At 49.6% G+C, this 11,974-nt stretch overlaps 1 protein-coding gene across 5 annotated transcripts; it reads left to right on the top strand.

Moving 5' to 3' along the window:
- The first annotated feature begins 241 nt into the window (after positions 1–241).
- On the top strand, positions 242–9,503 carry LOC144762124 (uncharacterized). Of its 5 annotated transcripts, XM_078647253.1 has the most exons (5): positions 242–293; positions 7,298–7,370; positions 7,485–7,541; positions 7,952–8,020; positions 8,143–9,503. In XM_078647253.1, the coding sequence occupies exon 5, from the start codon at positions 8,179–8,181 to the stop codon at positions 9,274–9,276; it is 1,098 nt and encodes a 365-aa protein (XP_078503379.1). In that variant the 5' UTR covers positions 242–293; positions 7,298–7,370; positions 7,485–7,541; positions 7,952–8,020; positions 8,143–8,178; the 3' UTR covers positions 9,277–9,503. The 5 variants fall into 5 exon arrangements, with proteins under 5 accessions (XP_078503379.1, XP_078503377.1, XP_078503378.1 ...); XM_078647251.1 differs by having other exon boundaries at positions 7,952–9,503; XM_078647252.1 differs by having other exon boundaries at positions 7,485–7,564; positions 7,952–9,503.
- Positions 9,504–11,974: the final 2,471 nt, after the last annotated feature.

The following is an 11,974-nucleotide window of genomic DNA, read 5'->3' as shown; positions in this document are numbered from 1 at the left end:
CCCTGTCATGCCAGGGGGGCCCGGGCATCCAACCAGCGGCTGGCAGAGAGAGGTCACGTGACGCAGTGACGGGGAGCGTGGCTCCGTGTTTCCGGTCGCTGGGGGCGCTGATGTGCGTCATCGCGGCAGTGCGCCTGGTCCAGACGGTCTAGTGGTTGGAGCCCCGGGTCGGCGCGTCCTGAGGACGTCACTTCCGGCGCGCCGGTGGGCGGGACTCTGGTTTATTTACTTCCTCCCTCGCCCGCCGTCTTTGCTGCTCGCGCCGCTTGGAGTCGTTGTGGTCGGTCCGTTGGGTAAGTGTCCGCCCCCCCCCCGGGGGGGACCAGCGCGGGTCGGGTCGACAGAGGGGGGAGAACCGCGGGAGCCACCCCCCTCCCCCGGCAAGTATCCGACGCGCTGCGGGCTGAAGGGTCCTGGCGGGCGGGCGGGCGGGCGGGGAGGAGGGGGCCCCGCCAGCGCAGGCCCTCCCAGCATGTATAGGGTTAATATAGCGCTAGCTGGACCCGGGGGTGTGGAAGCGCTTCCCATACATGGGGCATCACATGGCCTGAGCGAGGCGAGCAGACAGATCCGAGCCGAGCATTGCCCAGCAGGACCCGCGGGGCCCGAGGACCCGAGCAGCGCATTAGAACCAGGCGAGCAGAGCAGAGTCGAGGGGGACCGGTCCAGTCTCCACTTACCCACGATGGACAGAGAAGCAGAGGGTGAGGAGGAGGAGCGTCAGGTCCCTTGAAGCACGGGAGGAGGGGCTGCATCTGAGGTCTTTTAGTGTTAAATCTCTTCATTGACCCATTAGAGCTCGTATATAAACGGCTCCTGACCACAGGGCCCCTCGCTCTCGTCCACTGTAGGAGAGGGAGCTCGGACAATAGAATAAACAGAGCCAGGTCCGCTCCGAGGCTGGGCACGCTGAAGATACAGACAAACTCTATCAAGAACAAACAAACCCCCAAACCACCGATGTTCCAAGTCCACTGCCCCCTCCGTCAAGAACAGCATCTCATTGATCTGTCCCCCATCGGTCCACGTTCGACCGGCGCAAGTAGCGAGGGCGCGTGACCCCTCGGGACTCTGTGGCGAGCAGGAAAGGCGGCCCGAGCTCCGAGTATTTAGCACCCTCCCTGCCAATGTCAAAGACAGCTTCTCCAAACCTAACACGTGCCACCGGCGATGTCTTCAGGTCTTTTAAAGACCACAGCGCACTTTTTGTAGAGTTTATGAACTTCTTGCTCAAGGTAATGCCTACTGACTCTGAATGATTGTAAGGGGTTCCATGAAGAGATTGAAGAGGGCAGTGGAGAGGATCCAGCCTTGAGGGACCCCAACAGTCTCTCGAGTTGGCTTGGAGAGACAGGGGTTGATTTTAATTTGTTGCGACTGGTCATGGAGGTAGGAAGCAAACCATTTTAGTACCATGCCATCAATGCCAGAACGGCCGTTCAGAGTCTCAGGTAAAGCTAGGTTATTAATTGTCAAAAACTGCAGTCTTTGTGAAGGGGACGTTATATTCCCTGGAAAAAGCATGGTTTGCCATGCATCTTGTGATCCTCAGTCAAACAGCACCAAGACGGAGCCAGGGGCTTGATGCAGGTACAGCAGCGAACTTTGCCTGCAGTAACTGTAAGAAACTGAGGAAATGTGCTCTCCTTTGTACACGCGTAACACACCCAGCTCAATTCCGGTCTGATTGATGCTGCGAAACTGCTGACAGCGTCAATTGTGAAGCACGACTACTCACTCATTAGGGTCTCAAGTTGCTGATTGGGTGGAGTGGATCTGCGGTTCAGTTGAAGAGCACGGTCTTAAGATCCTTCCTGAATTGAGGCAGAGACTGTGATTGGCTGGGATGTAGAGTCAAGGAGTTCCAAGCCCTTGCAGCAAGGTAGCAGAAGGATCTTCCTCCATATGTGGTCTTGTGGACCCGTGGGGTGGGTCCAGGGCCAGTTGGGCAGAGTGGAAATGCCTGATGGGTGTGTTGAAAGGGAGGCGGTGGTTAAGGAGCCTTCACCTGTGAACAGAGTCTGCTGTTCCATATCCCTGGTTGCCTATTCAAAGTGGAATACTCTGCTAAAACAGTTTCCATTGATTTAAGACTGAAAATGAATGATTGAGTGAAGTAAAGGGCTGTGAAAATGCCGCTATATTTCCATATTTCTTCCGCTAAATTTGCTAATCCATGCCGCTATATCCTGGGGGGTCTGTCTAAGGCTCTGTATATCGTCCGAAATATTAAGCATGGCTTCACCCTTTACTGAATCCTGATTGAAAGGCGTTGAGGAGATCGAAGTCATCAATATGTTTGTTGTTGAACAAACTTCTCCAAGGTTTTGGCCAGGAACGGGGAGGTTGGAGATAGGTTCAAGATTGTTGAGATCATTGGGGTTGGCTCCTGGTTTTTAGGTCGAGCAGACGTACTCTCAATGCGTGAGCATTGAGAGTGTCTGTCTCGACAACTATTGTTGCCCGTTAATGGGAATGTGGACACCGATGTGGACGAGTGTTTCCTTCACGGTTTTCACTGCGGGAGCGCGCGTCTCACCCGCGCATGCGCAGAGTAAGTCGGCCATTTTTTTTTTTTTTTTTCCCCGAACCAATTCGGGTATCAGAGCGCTTTACATATAGGCAGCCCCCACCCCTCTGCATGCGCACACACAGGCACACACATACAGGCACACGGCAGACACTCGCTCACACCCCCCCCCCCTCCCCCACAGTCACACACACGCACTCCAGACACATACACGCACGCATACACACATACACAGCCCGCCCCCCCGCACTCGCGTGCACACATGCTTCCCCCCCCCAGCAACCCACTCACCGGCTTCATTCCTGCGGCGGCTCTCCTCAGCTGCAGGGCCCGGCAGCAGGGTAGGCTCCTGCCAGCTCCGGTGCTTGAAACGCGGCTCCCATCGCGGCTCTTCCGTTGGAGGCGGGGTAGGCTCCCGCCCTCCTACTTCCGGCCTGCCTGACTTCCTGGTCGCAGGCCGGCACAGTGACGGCGGTGATTTGCGGTACTAATTAATTTAGTTATTTATGCATTTTTATATAGCGCAGACTTTATCCGAAGGCGGGATTTATTTCTTTATGTATTTATGCATTTTTATATAGCGCGGACTTCACCCGAAGGCGGTATTTATTTTTTACTTATGTTTATCTGGTTACAATTGGGTTATAGAATTTTGAGTAACCCATGAGTGGTGTTTCTCCACAGCTCCAGGTCTCCTGGAGACGTCTTATATCAAATGATCTTAAGTGGGTTTCTGATTCAGGCTCTAATGCAATCTTGCCTGCTCCTGCGATGTTCCACGGTGTCAGAGTAATCTTACTGTGGGGCATACAGTAGGCGCTCTTGTTGATAAGTGGATGCTAGGATCGCGTGTGAAAAGCTTCCATTAGCCCGTTGGTGTTTAAGTTACTTGGTGTTACTGTTACCCGTCCCTTTCCTCCCACACGCGTCTGAATCACAGTGCCTTAGACTACTGTTCCTGACACACATTCTTGTTTTTTCATGTTCCGCGCTCGATTATCTCCAGAGATGAAAAGTGTTTCATTTGCAATTTTATGCGCACATGCTGCTCAGATTTGCTTTTTATTTGTATATGCACACTTACATGTCATCATATCTGGAATCACAAGCATTGTTAATGTAATCATATGTTTGTATATAGCATTGTTTAAAAGCTTTATGGCCTCACTGTGGTTTACAGCCTGTAATTATAAACAATGACACAACACGCTATTGTAAAAGTTGCGCAGCTATTGTGGTGGTGGTGTAGAAAAGAAGGGTGCGTGTTGCTGTGCTTATCTCGCTTGTTCTTGCTGTAAACTCCCGTCAACCAATACGAGTCTGTTGAGTGGGTGATGTTCCCTGGCGACCTTTGTTATAACTGTACCCGGGTTGTTTCCAGGCAAAGTCTAGGAGGGCAGCAGACTTGGCATGCTGCGCGTGGGTGGCACACCTGGGGCCCCGTATGTATCACCAGGGAGTGCCAGGCACCCCTGTCGGAATCAGCTTGGGGTCGTGGCCTTAGGGACCTGGGCTCAGCTCCTGTGAAGCTCTTCATCTGCACTGAATGTGGTGGGCAGCGTCTGCCCGTCCTGTGTCAGATACTCAATGCCTTGCATGGGAGCAGCAAGTTCACCTCTGTTCCCACACAGTTCTTCAGTTGGTCTTGCGATACGTGTGAATTCTCCATGACTCCGGGGCCTTTGTAAAAGCTGTAGCAATGTCGGTGAGCTACTCAGCAGGTGGGTGCCCTCAGGGCTTGGTACATCCTGGCTAGAGAAGTGTTGTGGGGCCTGGACCCTACTGCAGTAAACTGGGGCAGAGACTGCTGTCCTCATGGCTGGGTGGAAGAGTCTAGGATTCTTCCCACCAGTTGGCTCCGAGCCAATGATATGATGATTGTTCAATTCTGGAAGGGTGTGTCGGGGCAGATGGAGTCAATAGATGCTACTATCAGGACCCCTTGTGGAGGGACAAATTTGCCATATCATTTTGAAAAATATGAACATCTAAATACCTTTTTTAGTGGAGCCATAACTTTCCAGAAATCCCTATTTTATCATCTGCCGGAATCTGGAGCTAGCCAGGACCTAGCACTTTATCACTGAAGAACATCATATTTCTGTGCTAATTATCCTCGTTTTATTAATTTCCTGAACCGTTTAGAAAGTTCAGCTGTGTACGTTTTTGTAGACCTCTTCAGAGCACGGCTCAATTAAAAATAAAAAGTCAGTATTTTAATGAGTCCTCGCAAAGCATCATTTTTCTACAACCTAAGAAAAATATCGGCATGAGCCCTTACTTAGCACCTTGTAGAACAAAATATGGAAAAATAAATATTTTGCAAACTCTTTTGCCTTTCCCCTTCTGAAAGGTTGTTTCCTGCATTTGACGTTTGTTTGCTCCCAGTGAATCCTGTCCAGATTTCCTGTATAGCTCTATCTGTTTCCTATATTCAGGCTCCAGCTACTCTTGCATGTGATATAATCTAATTTTAAAAACTCATCTTCGCTGGGGTGGTTCCCACTGATCAGGCCGTTGCCTGCAGGAAGGACATCTGTTGTGTTTTCCTTATCTTAACACAGGTTCTTGTACATTTTGGATCCAGCAGCACATTTGTTTTGTGTTCTGTGATATCCGTCATTTTTTCTGTGTCTTCTCTAGCCTTTGTGTATTTAATGAAGGCCTTCCGCATTCCTAAATCCAGCCAATATTGCTAGTGTTCATTTTTTAAATACAGGGTAGCAGTCTGCATTTCCATTTCTCTTTGATGGGATGTGTATTTTTACTGGACCAATTCCCATCTCTTTATTCAGTCTTTGAATTCCGTGCCCAGTTCAACAACAACTGGTTCAAATATGTTCTCTCAATGTTTCAAGCTTTATTACAAATGTCACAAAAAGATGTTAATATTTCACTTTTGTTCTTGAATTTTCGTCACAATAAAATACACTAAACATAATCTTCACAAAATTTATTTTACAAAAGTTAAAGCTATTGCCATTATAAATTACAATAACTTTTATTTAAGTATTAATTATTTAAAACAATTTAAAACAATTGTTATTTGTAATACCAATACATCTAAGTCACGTAAATACAACACATTGCATTACAAATGCTATAGGTGTCACATTTGCAAAAGTTAAAACTATTGGCATTGTAAATGACAAAGCTATTATTTTCGCTATTTTCAAAACCAACACATAAATAAAATATTTGTCATTTACAATACCAATAGCTCAAACTTTAATAATGCGAGACCTATTGCATTGTAAATGCTTGTTGGAGTTTGGGTGTTATTTGTCCTAATAGAAGGGAGTCTGGTACACAGCCGGATGTGAGAGAGGAGTTGATGATCTTAGTCCAGAAATGGGTAATGATGTGGTTGAATTTTAGTACAATAGTGGCTGGGAGGGGGTCCATAGTGTGGGAGGTGGGCTTTAAGCTTGCACATATATTGAAGACCTAGTTTTTCGACACAAGTTTGAAGTCCGACCAATTCACATAATTTTCCAAGTTGGTAGCGAACCTATTTTCTCTTGTTATGAATTGGATCTGCTTGGTCAAGGCCTTGTTGATGGGTCTGCTTTCCAAGTCCTTTCAGCCAGTCTGTGTTATCTTTCAGTATTGAGATCCACATTGAACCATGATTTAGATTTGATAGACCTCAGGACGTCTGTGAGCATCCATAGATCATGGGGGGGCCTTGCTGTAGGTATAGTGTAGGTCTGAGGGTGGTCTGTTGGGCAGGGCCTTGGACCAGGACGTGTATGTGAGCATGCATAGATAATGAGGGCCTCGCTGTAGGTATAGTGTGGATCTGAGGGTGATCTGTCTGTCTGGCTTTGGACCAGGACGTGTATGCGAGCATGCATAGATCATGGGGGGGCCTCGCTGTAGGTATAGTGTGGGTCTGAGGGTGGTCTGTGGGGCAGGGCTTTGGACCAGGGCGTGTATGTGAGCATGCATAGATCATGGGGGGCGGGGGGCTCGCTGTAGGTATAGTGTGGGTCTGGGGGTGGTCCGTTGGGCAGGGCCTTGGACCAGGGCGGTTATGCGAGCATGCATAGATCAGGGGGGGGGGCCTTGCTGTAGGTATAATGTGGGTCTGAGGGTGGTCTGTCTGGCTTTGGACCAGGACGTGTATGTGAGCATGCATAGATCATGGGGGGGCCTCGCTGTAGGTATAGTGTGGGCCTGAGGGTGGTCTGTGGGGCAGGGCTGTGGACCAGGACATGTATGTGAGCATGCATAGATCATGGGGGGGCCTTGCTGTAGGTATAGTGTGGATCTGAGGGTGGTCTGTGGGGCAGGGCTGTGGACCAGGACATGTATGTGAGCATGCATAGATCATGGGTGGGGGGGGCGGGCTCGCTGTAGGTATGGTGTGGGTCTGAGGGTGGTCTGTTGGGCAGGGCCTTGGACCAGGGCGTGTATGTGAGCATGCATAGATCCTGGGGGGCCTCGCTGTAGGTATAGTGCGGGTCTGAGGGCGGTCTGTCTGGCAGGGATTTGGACCAGGGCATTCTCCATTCTTCGCGTGGGGCTGAATGGCCAGTTCCCAGTTTCAAGGGAGAAAAGGTAAAAACTCACCACCAGGGAATGCCCTCCGCTGGGCAATGTCTCTTGGCTCCTTCCCCAGTGAGCAGTTAGGCCTGGGAGGGGCGCAAAGAGGGCACATGCCCTCCCTGCGTGGTAGCTGGAGGCAGGTGCAGGATACCTCAAGCACCTTGCGCAAAGGAGGGGGAGTTGAGCATTAACTGTTATCTTTATTTCACCAACTAGCGTTTGCAGTCCTGCACCTATCAAGAACGGCGACATAGTGCGTGCGCACGAACGGACCAAGTTGCCAAAGCAGGTACAAGTTGAGCGGCGTGGTAACATCCTGCAATGCGAACAGCGGCTTAGGAAGGGCAACACGGGTCGGGCAAAGGGACTTGAGGCAATTTAGTAATCAAATAATCTATTACAGGAGCAGCACGTATCCAAGAGGAGTGACACAGGATTTAGCGGCCATCCCGCAGGAGAGGTAAATCACAGGGATTTTCCCAGGTATGCATATGATGCTTAGGAGGATTGTGCTTGTGGAAACCCCAATACCCCTTTGATATGGCTAAGGACCTCCTTCCAAAAAATTTTCAACATTGGGCAGGCCCACCAGATATGGATAAGGTCCCCAGGCGCAGACTGGCACAGAGGGGCTTTTGGTACTCCACTGGCTCAAGTTTTCAAGAATATGCCTTGTAGTAACTAAACTTGTATCACCAAGTGGGGGTAGTGAGCGCAAGCGACTGCACCAGAACACCGTACGGGGAGGGTGGAGTGGTGCGGCGGGAGAGAACGAGCAGGGAGTTAGCAACCCTGTTAGACCAACGTAGAGTTGGCTGCACACGAGCAGCGATACAGTGGCTAATGTGTTCTTTTCATCTTCGCATTCAGATTAATCGTTGCTCTTTCATTAGAGCGGACACCAGCATCAGGTCACGACAAAGTCAATACACGGAATAAGTAAGTACAGGGAAGCGGGGCGTGAGAGAGAGCGTGTTGGAGACGTGGGTGGCACTTTGGGCCAGTCTGTATCAGCCGTGCAATTGTGGGTTTTGTCTTACATGCAGTTTTTTCTCCCTCAGATTGGTCGGGCGGTTGCCTTCGTCTCAAAGAGAGGCATGGATAGCCAGGGTTCCCCCTCCCTCTTTTCCCAGATGTCCCCGGTGGAGGATTCACTCCCAGACACGTCACAGGATGCTCTATGGGCTGCTTTAATGCCGTTTGCCAAGACCAAGGGGTTGGCGTGGGTTAAGGGAATCTTGAACTTGCACGAGCAGGAAGATTCAGGGGTTGTCGTCAACGGTCCTGTCCCCGAGCAGCAGACTAACACAGACTCTGGTCCTTCTAGGCAGAAATGGCCACGCAGACTCGCCAACAAAGACATGCCCGCTGAACCACTGGCACCTAGAGGCATAGCACAGCCGACCCCTCGGGAAGTTACCCCATCCTCATGGCCGGGATCAGGGGCCAGGGTGGACAGTGCTGACCCCCAGGTGGTATTGCCGTCTGCACCAGTCCCCCCACCTCCCATTACTGCTGCCCCCATGGTGTCTGCTCCTTTCTCCCTTGCGTGGCAGGTCCCCCAGGCGGCCAAGGAGGGGATATGGCGACGGGAGTTCATTAACATCTTCTCACTCCTGATGCTTGGGTCGGATGGTTTGGACACGAGGAAGGTGGGCGGGCAGGAGGAGCAGAAAAAGGTCAAACATGAAGTCTGGCCGGAGGAGACCATCGAAAACTGGCTTCGTGCTTTTAACATAATGTCCGCAGTAATAGCGGAAAAAAACCCTGAGTTGAAGCCAGGTTTATTCCAATACTCCCAGGACATACGTAAGGGGGCTCGCAAATGGGGAGGCATTGGTTGGTATAATTACGATAAGGAGTTTAGACAAAAGATGTCCATGTTCCCCGAGATGAGATGGGACCAGATTGACGTATATTCATGGCTGAAACATATGATGCGGCACATTCCGCAGGACAGGGAATACAAATTTACGGGAGGTTACTCAGTAAGAAGACATCCCTTTCGAGGCGCACAGGAGGGTAGGAGCCAGAGGGCAGGTTTCAAACGCACATTCTCTGGGACTTGTAGGCTGTTCAACGCTGGAGCCTGCTCTTGGGGCAAGTCGTGTAAGTTTGCACACACATGCAACAAGTGCGGGGTTTCTTCAGGAGCACAACAAGGGTGCAAATGCCAAACCCCAGAAAGTCCTTAGGGCAGGGCCCAGGAGGAGCGACGGTGCCCCATTGGTCCTTCAGGGGGTTGTAAACCTGAGCAACATGATGTAAAGGATGGCCCCCCAAATGGTGAGCACCGATTGAGTAGGCCACAGTGCAATTTGTCTCTTAAGCTGGGCGTGGCAGCTTAGGGGTGTCTGCTGCCTGCCCTTGGATCATCTGTATGTTGACCCATCATGTTTGCATATTTCTAATAAAAAATAAACCTGCAGAAATGCTTTCTTCAAACAATGTCTTGTGTGTTCTTTGTGATGAATGTGTTGTGGGTGGGGTCTGTTGCTGATATTGGCACTAAGAAACCCTTTGGAACAAGGCCACTAAGTGAGAGCTGTGGCCACTGCTTTGTCTTTACAAGATCACTTTGATGTGCGTACTCTGCCCATGGTCTGGTGACTGGTTGATTCCGCTCAGGGGATATTTGCATGCATGGGGCTGTAAAATTAAACAATGTCATGACCGTCACGTCGAGGGACTATCCACAGATTGGACGGGCACTGGTTAGTGGGGCATCTTGGAAATGGCTTTGAAGCTGCTATGGGGTGCACATGGCATCATGGCCAGCAGCAGTTCCCAGTAAACTCCCCACAGTAGTGTTTGCAGGGCTGGATGTGTCTTGCAGCTTCTCTGAGCCAGTGCCTTGTGGCCCAAGCCCCTTATTTCGACGATGCCTGTGAAGAGCCTGTCTAGCGCTTGATTTCAGAAATGCGATTATGTGGCTCAGCCTCGTTAACAGTGGTGTTTCCACAGGTGTCTCTTTCTAGTAGCACGGGGCGAGTATACCGCCAGTGCACAGGCGGGAGTGGTTTCTTAATGAGTCTTTCAGAAAAGGAACCATATCGGTGGGCAGCTGCGGTGATGTGAATCGCTTGTCCAGTGACCTTCACCTTATAGGGCTTCTCCTACTTATGTGATATCACAACGCATACATAGGCTTTCAGATCTCGTTTGAAATGTGACTGAAGGTGTGTGTCTGTGTACTGGCAATAGCCAGTAGGTACTTCTGACCCATTTTCAATAGATTAAGCATTCTTTGTTCTGCTAATAACTCTGGTGCCATTTGATGAAACTTCATAATTTTCAAAACTAGTTTACCATTCTATCTGCTGTCTCGAAAGTTCGGTGGGGGGGGGGGTGTTCTCCCCACCTGAGATTTTGAAAAAAAAAAGTGGGCAAATGGTGCTTTTTCAATCAAATTTGAGAAAGCAGGAAGGTTAATAAAGCAATAGTGAATCTGTTCTAACAAAGACAGTGACTGGCAAAACTGGGGTACGGTTAGGTTTGTGTCTGAAACAAGAATATAATCATGCACAGATTGACACATGGCCCACTGATTTATGGCTCAAAAAGGGCGGGTCCACGCACTGCCGACCCTTTCAACCATGCACAAAGTCCACCTGCTGCCTTGCTGAATATGAGTTATACAAAAATCCGTTCAGGACGGGGGAATTGTGAGTGGTAAAACAATCATGCAACTTAGCCGGTCTCTGCGCATTGAACTCCGGTGGGACCGCTGTCCTCCGCGCGCCAAAAGCCAACAGAAAATAAGATGAGTCATATGTTTTTCCTTTCAGCACTTTGAGGTAATCTTATGTTGAACTGTACAAGGCGTTGAACATGGTAACATTTGGGGTGCTGTATGTTACGAACCAAAAATGGCAATTTGCTCAGAAATTAGTAAAAAAGGATAATAAAAAGTGTTATGCCCTAAATCAAGGGATGATAAACTGAAGATATGGAACCCATCGACTGTGATGTCATGAACTGAGAACATTGTGAAGACATGAAACCCCATCAAGTGTGTTCTGGTGAATTACAGGACAAAACCAACTCTGAAGACAGACACAGTGAACTGCCATGCCATTAATAATGGGACCGCGACAACTGAAGACGTGGAACCCATCAACCGTGAGGTTACTGACCATAACCAAGTGTCATTTTACAGACTAATGCTCACTATAATAAACCACGCCTACTTTGGCATCACTGACGCCATCCAAGTGTGACAATCGGAGAACACTAAAACAATCAGTCATTTGTTTTCGTGACACTTTCAACTTGACCTTTTACATTTGGTAGAGCACATACGTGGTAGAGTATGCCAGCAAAAAGCTGCATTTATTTTTTGTTCCCCCATCACAGAAACCCCCCACCAGCGGCGAAATTGTTAACAGAGAAGTTATAGTAATCTTTTACAAAATACACTCGCTTTGTGGTCCGGAAATAAAAGTAAACACCAATTTCCAAACAAGCAGCAATTTTGGGAAGAGAGTCTGACATTTGATGAGGAGAGTGCACCAGGCTGCACTGAAGCAGACTGTGTGCAAGAGCTGATGGCAGATAAGGACAGAGCACCCAAGGGAACACCACTTGTAATGTAAATGTGTTGGATTTGTAAAGCGCACAGCTGCCCGTGAGCGTCCCGGCGCTTGCTTAGGGAACCCGTCCTGGTATTCCCCTGTGAGAAACCCCGGCAGGGTGTCCACAAGGTGAAAGCCAGGCATCCCGCCGTGAGGGGCCGTAGTGGAGATTAAGCAAGCTATTGCCCAGAGTCGCAGAGTGTGACCCCGTGAGTCGAGTAGGCACCGTAGCGAGAATTGTCGAGTCTGTGGAATTTTGAGCCCGAGACCCGCCGAGGCAGGGAATCGAACCCTGATCCACAGTCGATCTCAGTTTCCG

The sequence above is a fragment of the Lissotriton helveticus genome, chromosome 6 (assembly GCF_964261635.1).
Source record: "Lissotriton helveticus chromosome 6, aLisHel1.1, whole genome shotgun sequence".
NCBI lineage: Eukaryota > Metazoa > Chordata > Amphibia > Caudata > Salamandridae > Lissotriton > Lissotriton helveticus.
The sequence above is the reverse complement of the archived record's forward strand: the minus strand, read 5'-3'. Positions and strand labels throughout refer to the sequence as shown.